Source organism: Onychomys torridus, chromosome 5 (genome assembly GCF_903995425.1).
Source record: "Onychomys torridus chromosome 5, mOncTor1.1, whole genome shotgun sequence".
NCBI classification, from domain to species: Eukaryota; Metazoa; Chordata; class Mammalia; order Rodentia; family Cricetidae; genus Onychomys; species Onychomys torridus.
The window spans coordinates 71,976,216-71,988,738 of record NC_050447.1 but is presented as its reverse complement, the minus strand read 5'-3'; the positions used below and the strand labels follow the sequence as shown (position 1 = coordinate 71,988,738).

Genomic DNA, 12,523 nt, shown 5'->3' with positions numbered 1-12,523 from the left:
ATGGATGCTAGGAAGAGATGCCCAAGCACACATCACTGCATGATGTTTTCCTTTATGGATGAAGTAGACATAAGTAATATTAGTAACATTGGTTATAATAAAATATAGTTAAGCATAATTGAGTTTTGACTGTTGTATTTGTATAAGTTAATTTATATAATATAATTTTAATAACCTTTTACTTATTTTGAATTTTTTGTTCAGGTACACAAGGTATCTTGATCTACCCCCTCCTCCCTCCACCTCCCCCCAGAATCCTTCCCAACGTCTCTCTCTCCCACCTCACCCACCTCATGTCTTGTAATTTATCTGTTATGCTGTGATTTAACAACTGACCTCAGAGTTTCTGAAATCTTGGCCATTAGCCCTCAGAAGCATTCCGATCCCCACAACCAGAATACCTAGCAGGGAGAAGGCAGAAACTGTGGTAAACACCTTTAAGTGCACAGGACAGACTCCAGGCGCATCTACAGTTTCAGTAGCACCGAGGCTGAGCAGCCCTGCTCTGGGTCTTCTGTGTGACATAAGATCTGAAACATTTCTTTATAACTTTCCTCTTTCAGATAACAAACATCTGTAATCCCTGTGGGTCCCCTTGCCTTTCACAAGCAGTAACTCCAGAAAATCCTTGTACTTATTCCTTTTTAGAACCCAAATTTCCTGGGACGGGGTTCATTTTAAATATTTAAGCACAAGTATTATACTAACTAAATATATCTTAACCTGGCATGGTGGCACATGTCTTAAATCCCAAGCACTTGAGAGGCAGAAGCAGGTTACATAGTGAGATCCTGTCTTAAAAAAAAACTCAAATATGTACATATATGTAAACAGATGTATGTAAAATAGAATATATATATATATATATATATATATATATATATATATATATATATATACTAAAAACAGGAGGCACATGAATGGTTAGTCTGATATTTGAATGGATGGGAAGGATATTTAGAGGAAAGACATTTGGAAGGATGGATAAATGTATCATAGCTGGATGGTTGTAGGGATGGACAGATAAATGAATGGTTGGATGGATGGATGGATGGATGGATGGATGGATGGATGGATGGATGGATAAAATAAAAGGATAGAAAAAAGAAGAAAATTTTGCACTGGACACAGAAAACAACTGAGTGTGTAGTAGTATTTTTAAGAGTCTTCAGGGACACACATTTAAATGAATGTTTTTACTTTCAGAGAAAGAATGATCCCTATGCTCTTGCATCCCTGGTGTCCTTTGCAGTGAAGAAGATGCCTTATAAAGACCAGCCAGCAACACTCCCCACAGGAAGCATAGCAGTGAGTATCCCTTTAAGAACCACAGGTACAAATTCTATACTTATTAATGTAATGTAAATCAATATAAGTGATTTCTAAAGCACTGTCCAGCTTGGGCATGGTTAAAACACTTACATGGATTAGAGAATATTGATCCACTTTATCCCACCATTTGCTCTTTCATTCTAGAAACTTCCCGGTTTCTTTTGATCCAGCTATGAGATTTTCATATACATTTCTACATTAAAAACTACAGGCACAAGACTCATGCTATACAGCTCTTTTTAAGTCGGTTGTTCTGTTTCAGAGAAACACATTCCGATAGAAATAATGCTCATAACAAAATCATACTGATTCTGTAATTTCGATAACAGCATGGTTAGGCTCTTAGAGAAGAAACTTCCCCAGACCAGCTGCCAACTTTTAGAGTCCTCTGTCCTTTTCACGCCAAGAACAATTCTGAGTTGAGAGGTAGAGGAAATAAGAACTTCAGGTGAACAAATACCGCTTTTTAAAATTAAGGCTGTTAAACACCACCAAACAGCTGCTACAGAACAATTTTTGACATCTTCAGGAGTGTGGCAAACCCATGCACAGATGAGAAGGGTGTCACTGAGGGTGCTCTACAGTTCCTTACAAAGATAGTCTAACCCTGTACAACTCAGTTCTCTTTTCAAAAAATATTAAAGCCAGGCATGGTGGCACATACTTTTAACCCCAGAACTCAGGAGGAAGAGGTAGACAGATCTCTGTGAGCTTCAGGCCAACCTGGTCTATATAATGAATTCCAGGACAGCCAGAGATACAGAGTGAAACCCTGTCTCGAAACAAACAAGCAAACAAAAAACAGTATTAAAGTTTCAAGCATCATCACTTAGTTATCAGTGAATATTTACAGCCTCCAACTTGAACCCTGGGTCTCTAGACCCTTGTTATTCAAAATGTGGCTTGTAAACCAGGATCCTGGGCATCTTCTGGGAGCTGGTTAGAAATATAGAAGCAAGCTTCACTCTAAGCATATATGGAATGAGAATTATCAGGACATCCACACAATCAGGTTTATGAAGTACTCCTCTAGAATGTATGGTCCCTTTGTTATCTAATCAGTCCAGCCCAGGTCCTCCATTTCACTATGGTGGTTCATCTTTGTGGCATACCTGACCTTCGGGAATTGAAATTAGAGATTGAAGAAATAGTTCAGTCAATAAATTCCTTGCCTTGCAAGCATGAGTCCAGTATCTGGAACCCACATTGTTTTAAAGGAGAAGGGGTCTGGAGAGATGGTTAAGAATGTTGATTGCTTTTTCAGAGGACCTGAGTTTGATTCTCAGTCCCCACATGGTAGCATACACCATCTGTCTGTAACTCCCAAATAGGTCCAGGGAATCCAGTGCCCTCTTCTGACCTCTGTGGGCACCAGCTATGCATGCAGTGCACAGACTTATATGCAGGCAAAACACCCATACCAAAAAAGGTCAAAATAAAATAAAGCAGAGGGCTTGATGATGCACACCTGTACCCCCAGCACTGAGGAGGTAGAGACAGGCTCACTAGGCCTCAGGCTCCCTGGCCAGCCTGCCTCACCTACTTTAGCAATTCTAGGCCAGTGAGAAACCCTGTCTCAAAACAAAAATCAAAACATAGGTGGACTGTGCCCAAGGAACAACATGTGCAGTTGCTCTCTGTTTCCACATATGTGCACACATATGTGCACATGCATATGCACACATAGACATACATTAAAAAATAAATGAAATAGATTATCTATTTATTATTCATATAGTCTCAACTTTGAGTATACAATTAGAATCATTACTCACACAACTTTAAACACATGTAGAAATGTATACAACCTGAGACCTCACTCCATGTGTCTGGACTACATAGGTCTGGGGCAGGGCCCTGCAACTGTGCTTTAGAACCCTTACAGGAGGAAATTCCTTAGGGGGAGTCAAGGCTGAGAAATTTAACACCACAGATCACTTAGAAGAAAAGCAAAGGCTTTGAAGCCTTTCAATCCAATTTGAAACTGTATCGATCATATGGAACTGTTAAGATAATTAATAAAATTACATAACCAAAGTTTTAGCGGTACACAAGAGATAATTAAGTCTCCAGCCTCCATAAATGTTTTTTTGTTGCTTTTTTATTATTATTATATTTGTGTTTTAATTTTACACATCAGCCATGGGTTCCCCTGTCCTCCTCCCTCCCACCCCTACCTTTCCCCCATCCCCTCCCCTCCATTCCCATCTCCTCCAAGGCCAAGACACCCCTGGGGATTCATTTAAACCTGGTGGATTCAGTACAGGCAGGTCCAGTCCCCTCCTTCCAGGCTGAGCATAGTGTCCCTGTGTAATAACCATCCCCAAATGTCTTCTCTTCTCTGTCTAATATAGTAAGCCCACACTGGAAATGACCATAAAGATTTGAGCAATGTATCTTGAAGCCAGCATGGCCACATCTTTCTTCATTTAGATCACTTCTCTTTCTCTCACAAGTTGTCTGCTATAGCCTGGATTTATGTTCAGCCCAGAAAACAGAGGCTTAGGGCTTTTAATACAGAGTGTTCCTCCAAAGAGGTTCAAAGACTTGCAGCTCTCAGGGAGATAAATCCAGACCCCTTTTGTTTTCTTGGAGCACGTGTTTCATAACAGAAACACATGTTCCAGTCGACTCCATCAACAGGATTGCATCTTTCAGGGCTGGCTACAGGTGACATCCCGCTGTTCTCAACTCAACTCAAAAGATCCATGAAATGATCAAATGCATGCTTCCTCCCACGGCACCATCCGCTACTATATTAAAAACGAAAAAAGACCCGTTATCTGATGACGATGATTTACCGCATCATTTAGATAGAGGTTATTGGAAAAACATTTAGGAAGGGAAATGCTTTCAAGTCTCCTAATATCTGACTCACAGGGGAAGATCTTGCCAGTACAAAGTTAGCTGCTCAGTGTTAGGGAACCGGCCTTTCTGTGGCTTGGAGAGAACTCTGGCTGGAGGGGTCAGACATTTTGTTGAGAAGGTTCTCAAAGGTCCCTCCGTTCTTCCTCTCAGAAAGAGCCCAGCTAAAGAGAATTGCTGTATAGTGGGAGAGTCGGTTCAGTTAGTCACTTGAGAATCAGTCAATATCCATCCGGTCAGTGGGGAAGACTTTATAGTGACACTAGCTGATATATGATTGTTTTCCTGGACTCTGGTGTGTGATGGTTGGTTGGTTTGTACTTCCTTTTCAATGTGGTCATAATTCAGCCACACCTTGAGGTAAAAGTAAGCTCTGCTTATATAGAAAATAGTACCTACCTGCCACTCACATAGCATCTGAGTTGCTAATGCATGAACTCCTCTCAGAGGTGAGGCAGGGGTCATATGGTTTAGAGGCATACCAATGGACCTTAAGTTATCACAGCACAGGAAAAAAAAGAAAGAAAGAAAGAAAGAAAGAAAGAAAGAAAGAAAGAAAGAAAGAAAGAAAGAAAGAAGGAAAAGGAAAAAAAAGGTTATTCAGTTACTTGAATGCTTTTTTTTTTTCTTTTTTTGGCTGACCATGGAGACATAGCCATTTGTACATCATTCAACAAACACCCAATTCCACAATTTACATCTTGGAGAAAGGATTGTTGTCTAGTATAAATGCAAAAGTGATTATTATTATAAACTATTTCATGAAAACCCTTATGTTAAAAAAAAATCTGCTGTAAATTGCAAATACATTTCATTTTCAGAATTTCTTCACAAAACTTCAACATTGTTAAACAGAATTCTTGAATGAAATGTTTTTGTGGAATATAGACTTCTAGTAGGGTGACGTAACTCTGAGAGCTGTTAAATGTGTGCTCAGCTGCTCCTCTTTGTGTTTCTGTTTTGTTCTAAATGGCATTGTAGGTAAAGTGTCTTCGTACATTTATTAAAACATTCACCCGACCCCATTGCAGTATGTTTACATAAGACTTTGTGATATGTAAACACACATGTCAATGTTAATCACAGTTGCAAACACAAGGAAGCTGTTTCCTCCCACCTTGGTGGGGGTTTTTTTAATCAAAATACCAAAAAATATAACATGAATGTCAATGAAAGAAGGTAGGCATATTGAAGTTTATTTACAGTCTTTCAACCATACTGAAAAATAGCAAGATTTATGATATGATGAAGGTAGGATTAAATATTCCCATCTTAAGATCACTTTGAGAAAATCCAACTGCTTATAATTTATAGATTCCACTTCCTAAAGCCACAGATAAGAGTAATAAGTGAGTTGCTAAGTTTTTATACTATTCCTTTAAATAGCTTCAAGTTCCTGATAAGCAAAATGCATGAAAGCAAATAGTTGATTTGTGGGCAGGCAACTGGATGCCCCACTACATTTTAAGTCCTCCAGTTACTCAATATTAACCTTTGCTGGGAAGCTGAAGAACCCAATCACAAGCCTACGTTCTGAAAATAAATCTTTAAAGTTTCCAATTTTTGAGAGGGAGAGGGAGAGCAAGCACACACACACACACACACACACACACTTCTCACTCACACATGCTCACACACACACACAAGCACAGCACACAGGAATCTAGTGGAGGTCAGAGGACAACTCAGGAGTTGGCTCTTTCCTGCCATCTTGTGGAATCCAGGGGTTGCACTCAGGTCATCAGGCTTGGCTGGGCACAAGGGCTTCTTTCCAGAAAGGACATAAAGTAAACACTTGCTGTAATGTATGTATGCGCTGTACTCTGCTGTGAGGTGGACAAATCTTACAATGAGGAGCTTGGATATGTCAGAGGTCAGAAGAGAAAGTCACATCTTCTGGAGCTGGATTTATGGGTAGTTGCAGGTTCTGGGAATCAAACTCCCATCCTTTGCACAAGCAGCCAAGTCTCTTAACTACTGAACTCTCTCTCTAGGCCCTCCCAGACAGAACCGTTGTTACTGATTACTACCAAGCAATCACTCCTGAGAAACCTCCTTCATACTGCCTTTGTTTACCCTTTGTTAGGGCTGACACAAGTGGCTTCACTCTCGTTCTGACAATTTTTTTAATTGTCATCAAGTAATTCCATAAAAATGCAAGATAGGGGTTTTCAAGATGACTCAATGGGAAAGAGCACACGCTGCCAATTCTGACGACCTGAGCTCTTGTCATAGAATTCACACGGTGCAAGGAGAGAGCTGACTCTAGAAAATTGTTCTACTGAGACATGCATATACACATGATAGGTAGATAGATAGATAGATAGATAGATAGATAGATAGATAGTAGATAGGTAGTAGATAGGTAGGTAGGTAGATAGATGATTGATAGATAGATGATAGATAGATAGATAGATAGATAGATAGATAGATAGTAGATAGGTAGGTAGGTAGATAGATGATTGATAGATAGATGATAGATAGATAGATAGATAGTAGATAGATAGATAGATAGATAGTAGATAGATAGATAGATAGATAGATAGTAGATAGATAGTAGATAGGTAGGTAGGTAGGTAGATGATTGATAGATAGATGATAGATAGATAGATAGATAGTAATAATAGTAATAAATTATTAGCCTTAAGTTCTCAGCTCTTATTTATTACTAGATCACAAAGTCTATAGATGAAGAGACCCAGTACTGACATTAACTAGTGACATTAACTTTTGTATATCTAATATGTCATGCTTGTTCACAATTTTGCCTTTCAGTGAGATTAGCTGAGCTACATGAAGAGCTGTGTGGATACACTTGACACTCATGGCTCTTAGTCTATTGTTTGCATAGACGTCCACACCAATTTAAGCTTGTCTTTTCCATCTAGCTCCTAGTTTACCTGGATTTCAGTCTAGGGTTCCATGATTAAAAGTCACCCACCCAACAAGTATCTGCTATTAGATTTTCACACAGCCTCCTAGGCATGAGTATGTGCCTGTTTTAGAGAGCCCAAGGTCAATTGCTGCGGCTCTTAATCTCCCCTGGAATTCTTTCAGCTGTTACGAGAATTGCTTTGGAATGATCTCCAGTAGCAAACTGGCAGTTCCTGCTTATCTCATCAGACAGTTTCAAGTTAGCACTCACTTGCTTTGTTTTGTTTTCAGATTAAGACGTCAGTTATTTGGGCCACTCCGAATGTCTCCTTCTCAATTCCATTGTGGGTCATAATATTAGCAATCCTTCTTGGCTTGCTGGTTCTGGCCATATTAACTTTAGCTTTATGGAAGGTAAGCTAGTTTTTTTTTTCTTTTTTACTTTTCCTTAGGGGTTCAAAAGCCATTGAGGATGTGAAAGAATATTGTTGGGAATTATTAAATATAATGATAAAGCTTTAAGTTGCTGATTTTGATAAATCCTCAGGACAGAAGAAAATTGTGTCTATTTTGCTTTGGAATTTAACATGTATCAAGCTAATGTCTTAGAAGATGAGGGGTAAACAGTTTCCACGCTGAAGATTTTTAGCCCAGGTCTTTGCACAGACTTAGACAAGCCTTTCTCTCCTGAGTTACAATCCAAGTCATTATCTTGAGATTTCTTATAAATTAATATATTGAATAATTGTCTTAAGATCTGAGCTCTTCTTTTCAATGTGCTCAGAGTAATGCTATTATCATCAAGACTTCTTTTTCTTTTCAGTTAACCAGGAAGTTGTGTTTTATTGGCATGATTCTATCATCAATCCTTTGAATTTCTCTTTAAAAGCAATGCAACTATGCAGCTAATATAAGGTTGATTCTAATATTTTTCATTTCAACTACTAGGCCAAATAGGCCATGATGCATAAGGTGTGTGGAGTTATTTTTCCATCTTGCCAATTAGACTATCTTTAATAGGAAACCTTAACGAATTGTTAGCTATGTCCTGCTGAGGCTTGTTCTAGAAGTTTGTAAGAGCATCAGATTTATAGCCAAGTGACTTGTCCATCTGCCAAGTTCTACAGAGTCTCTCACTCTAAATGAAAAACCATGTCACAGTGACATGACTAGAAGAATAACTATTCTGCTCATATCTTAGTCAACCACTATTGTGTGGCTCTCCAAGAACTTGGCATTTATAATTTTTGAAACAATGGGCAGCAGTATGCTTTATAGAACTGTAAACTTAGAAAACTTGGTTTGAGTTAAAGGATAGCTTTTCAAATCATTATCAGCTGCCTGTACTGTCCTGGGTCCATACAGTCTTTGACACACATGTAGAGATAACTCTAGCATTATTCTGCTATTTATGGTAACTGAATAGCATTCTATGTGCTAAATGAGAGAATACCCCACTGGTCTTACAGAAGAACTCTTTCTGTGTTCCCATATGAGAAACAACAAATAATAATTCAAGTTCTAGGGTTCTAGGAAAATACACAACCTTAGGGTTAAATTCAATAGAAAGAAGATTCTGGAATCATCTTCACCAGAGTACTGGTAAACCTGTAGAAAGTCACAAGGATGTCCCATCCTACCTGGTGCTGTCATTGACATAACTGAAAAATTGGATCTTCCTCTAAATATTGTATGTCCCACCAAGTCCAGAAGGACAGACACAGCAACGTCACTTCTTCCTGTAATGTGTCCTAAGTACCCTACAGAACACCACAGGAAACGAGACTTGTCAGATCAGTTGTCAAGCACTGTGAGGAAAGCAGACAGAAAGCAGAGGGATCCTTAGAACACTGGTTATAATTCAGGAAATCATGTAAGGTCTGCAAGTGGTTTTGATAAAGTGAGGACATTCTGCCACTGCTTCTTATGTGGCAGGAGAAAGGGCACGGATGCTCTGCCAACCTTGTCCAAGCAATGAGTTCTCCCCATAGGTAATCAACACTCTGATTTTCCCTCTCAATTTGGATAGCATTCATATATCCCCAGGTTTCTTACAAAACAATGTACAAAATATACATTCCTTAAATAAGGTGTTTCACAAACTCCCCAGATGACCCGATTTTTCTTTCTCTTAGTGTGGATTCTTTGATAGAGCAAGACCTCCTCAGGATGAAATGACAGACAGGGAACAACTGACCAGTGACAAGACACCAGAAGCATGACTCAGAAACATGAAGACCTACAATTCAAACACTGGCCCTGTTCACAGACAGAAGGGACACAAGAGTGAAGTAATCGTAGCCTTTCCTACCTGCCAGGGACCTAAGGAATGGAAGGGTGCCTGATGATCACCTCATCTACTTCATGCATTGACATGGAGTGCAGAGAACCCTGTGGGAAAAGAAACCACCAACACTGTAGAAACAATCAGCAGTCATGCCGATTTCTTTTGCTTTCACCACTTCACATCTGGCTGACATTTTGGAATGGCTGTGGGAACTCGGGTGGCTGTCCAGATCAGCCCAATGTGACTTGCAGAAATGATTCCTACAGAGATGGGACGAATGGAGATTGAACACTACTGTAACCCAATGGAATCTCTGACACCTCCCTATGGAAAAGAAACCTTTCTAAGGATGCGATGGCTCAGGGAGACAAAGCAATATGTCGTCAGGACTGTGAAAGTACTTATGGAACAACAAAGACCATTTCATTAAGTGAGGACAAAAAAAAATGTATTATTTATTTTCCATTTCTCTAGGTGGAGAACAAGGCCATCTAGAGGCTTTGGATGTTAAGATATAGTTGGCTAAATTTCAACATCACTCAGCTTGTTTCTTCTTAAGACAACGGCTCTGCACAGATAACATGTTTAATTGGGCTTCTTTGTGTATAAGACAGTGTTACACACAAACTGGTATTAGGAGTCTGTGTTGCTTAATATCTTGCTGCCTTCTACCTGGAGTTACTTTTCTTCATGCTCTCGAGGAACTCACATCTGCATAATTCAACACAATATTTTATATTTATAGTTCCTTTTATACATGTAAAAAAACTATTTCCACTGATTTCTTTAAAGCACTAATTTCAAGGTACTCACTACCCTGATGGTATTTAAAAGTACTGGCACAATCTGTAGACTCCATATAAAAAAACAATTTAACAATATGGGTGAATATTATTTTAATAGCTATAGTAAACATATTTAGCTTGGGATCTACACATCTGTTTTTGTTGTGATACCTCACACTTATATAAAAGAGAAAATGTGTTGAACATAAATAAGATGGAGATATGTGAAGTTAACCAGGTGTGAATAGAAATAGAAAATTCACTCCTAAGGACCTAACAATACTTTTTACAGCTTTATTACCCACTCCTTACTATTAATCTTTCCTAGAATGTAATCTTGGAAAATAATTACCATCATCTTTACTTAAGCATCCAGAAAATGTTGCTTAAAGCTCTTGTAAATAATCCATAATCATTTGTAATGTTACCATTTTGAAGTAATATTGACCAGCCAAATTCATAAGATGGTCTGCACAAGTTTATATCCTTTTTATAATAAGGAAAAATTGCTATGGAGAAATGCTGAACAAAATTTTATGTGCAATATATAAAAGACCTATGTATCTAAGGCATGTTTACACTGGCATTAGTTATTTTTTAAATTAATATCCTGAATACTAAGTCTGATACAACAAGCTGACCAAAATCCTAATGTTTACAAAGCACTCTGGAAAATCTGTGTCTCAATTTCAACAGTGACACTTCATTTGAAAGATGAGCCAAATCACAGACAGTAAATTTTATGTGGTGCCTTAACCTGGAAAGGCGCCACTTGGCTTCAGTTGCCAAAGTTCCTTGGAAAGCAAATGAAAGGCATAGAGACAGACATTGTTGCTGTTCATCTTCTGCTGCTCACCAATTCAATCTGTCCTGGTAGCTGATTCGAGTCAATCAGGACCTCACATCTAGTTCCCAGTCTGTGCAGCTAGTGTCTGGGGAGCCTTGCACTTGCCTTAAAGAGCTTTGAGGATTCCATACCAGTCTCTGGAGTTGTCTTTGCTGTTAGTCAATTTTATAGAACCAGTTTTATAAGCAGAAAGCCATCTGTGTAATATGATTTGAGAGACAATGAACAACTCTCTCTACGATACCCAATGATTTAACTTTTGTGATTTCTGATGTGGGACCAATACAAACTCCTCAGAAGTTTGGAATGAATCTCTGGTCTTGAAGGAACTCAAGAAAACTCATAGGGCTACAGATATGAACTGTGGGAGACAGTTCATACAGCCATATGGGGAAACTAGAGATGTCTGGGGAAGGTGGGACCAACACAGAAAAAGATATGGGGAAATCAACGGGAAACCATGGCTTCCCATTGTCCCCACTATGGAAGTGCAGAGGGCTGTCATCCACATGCACACAGAAACCTGAGGTCAAGTGAACCCTTCAGTGGTATGTTCTCAGACACCCCATCCTCACAGAGAACACTGAGTATACAACAATGCTCACAGCATTGCTGAGTCTTTCATAACTCAAGTGCTGGGCTTCACCAGGAGCCTATCTGTATTTCTCTTCATTAAGTTCTTTTTTCTACTTCTGGAAGCTGTTTTGTTTCTTTTTTTGTTTGGTTTGGTTTGGTTTGGTTTGGTTTTCATAAGACATGGGAAAATGAGCAGCTTTTGTAAACTTGGATATTTTTATACAGTAAAGTAATAACGTTCTACTCATCACTGAAATCCAAATCTTAGAACTCTTGTTTTATTTAAATACATGTGTAGAGATGGTGGGGATTTTCATGTACCTATTTACATTGTCACCAATAAAATTAAAAATTAAAGACACAAAAAGCATGTGTATAGCTAATTTTATGCACAATGTGAAGCTTCCCCGTTCATCATAGACCAACAGCAAAGAGGCATTTATACCTTTAAGCCTTGATTCCTTTATTATAAGAACATTTAACATTGGGAGAAGTTACCTTTGTGTAGTAAAACTGCTCTACACTTGGGTTGGGGTTATGGTTATTTAACTCTGAGCAATTGTGCCATTTACATGGGCACATTTATAGTCATAGGTGACATTTGAAAAGAGGTTCAAGAAGGCTCCCCTTTTCCAAGACTGCAGGCAGACCCTGCAGTCTCCACACCCTGCGCCCACACCCATTTGCCCGAGACCCCAGCCACTTCCTGAGACTCAGAGACCAGCCCCCAGCTCCCATCCACCCCGGAACTCCCATCTGGACCAGAGAGACCCTTTGGTGGACACTACAACCTTAACGCCTTGCCCCCCCCACACATCTGCCAGAGACCCCAGCCACTTCGAGAGACTTAGAGACCAGCATCCAGCATTACATCCTGCCCCGGAACTCCCATCTGGACAAGAGGAGCTCCCATCTGGACAAGATAAGGAGACCCCAGGGACATCTTGAGACTCAGAG

General features: G+C 39.3%; 1 protein-coding gene across 2 annotated transcripts in view; it reads left to right on the top strand.

Moving 5' to 3' along the window:
• Positions 1-11,917, top strand: part of Itga8 (integrin subunit alpha 8) — a 181,397-nt gene extending 169,480 nt beyond the window's left edge. For both annotated transcript variants that reach the window (XM_036188716.1, XM_036188715.1), the window contains exons 28-30: positions 1,207-1,308; positions 7,363-7,485; positions 9,207-11,917. In XM_036188716.1, coding sequence (XP_036044609.1) covers positions 1,207-1,308; positions 7,363-7,485; positions 9,207-9,293 — 312 coding nt within the window. In that variant the 3' untranslated portion in view covers positions 9,294-11,917. The remainder of the gene's footprint in view (positions 1-1,206; positions 1,309-7,362; positions 7,486-9,206) is intronic.
• The last annotated feature ends 606 nt before the right edge of the window (positions 11,918-12,523 follow it).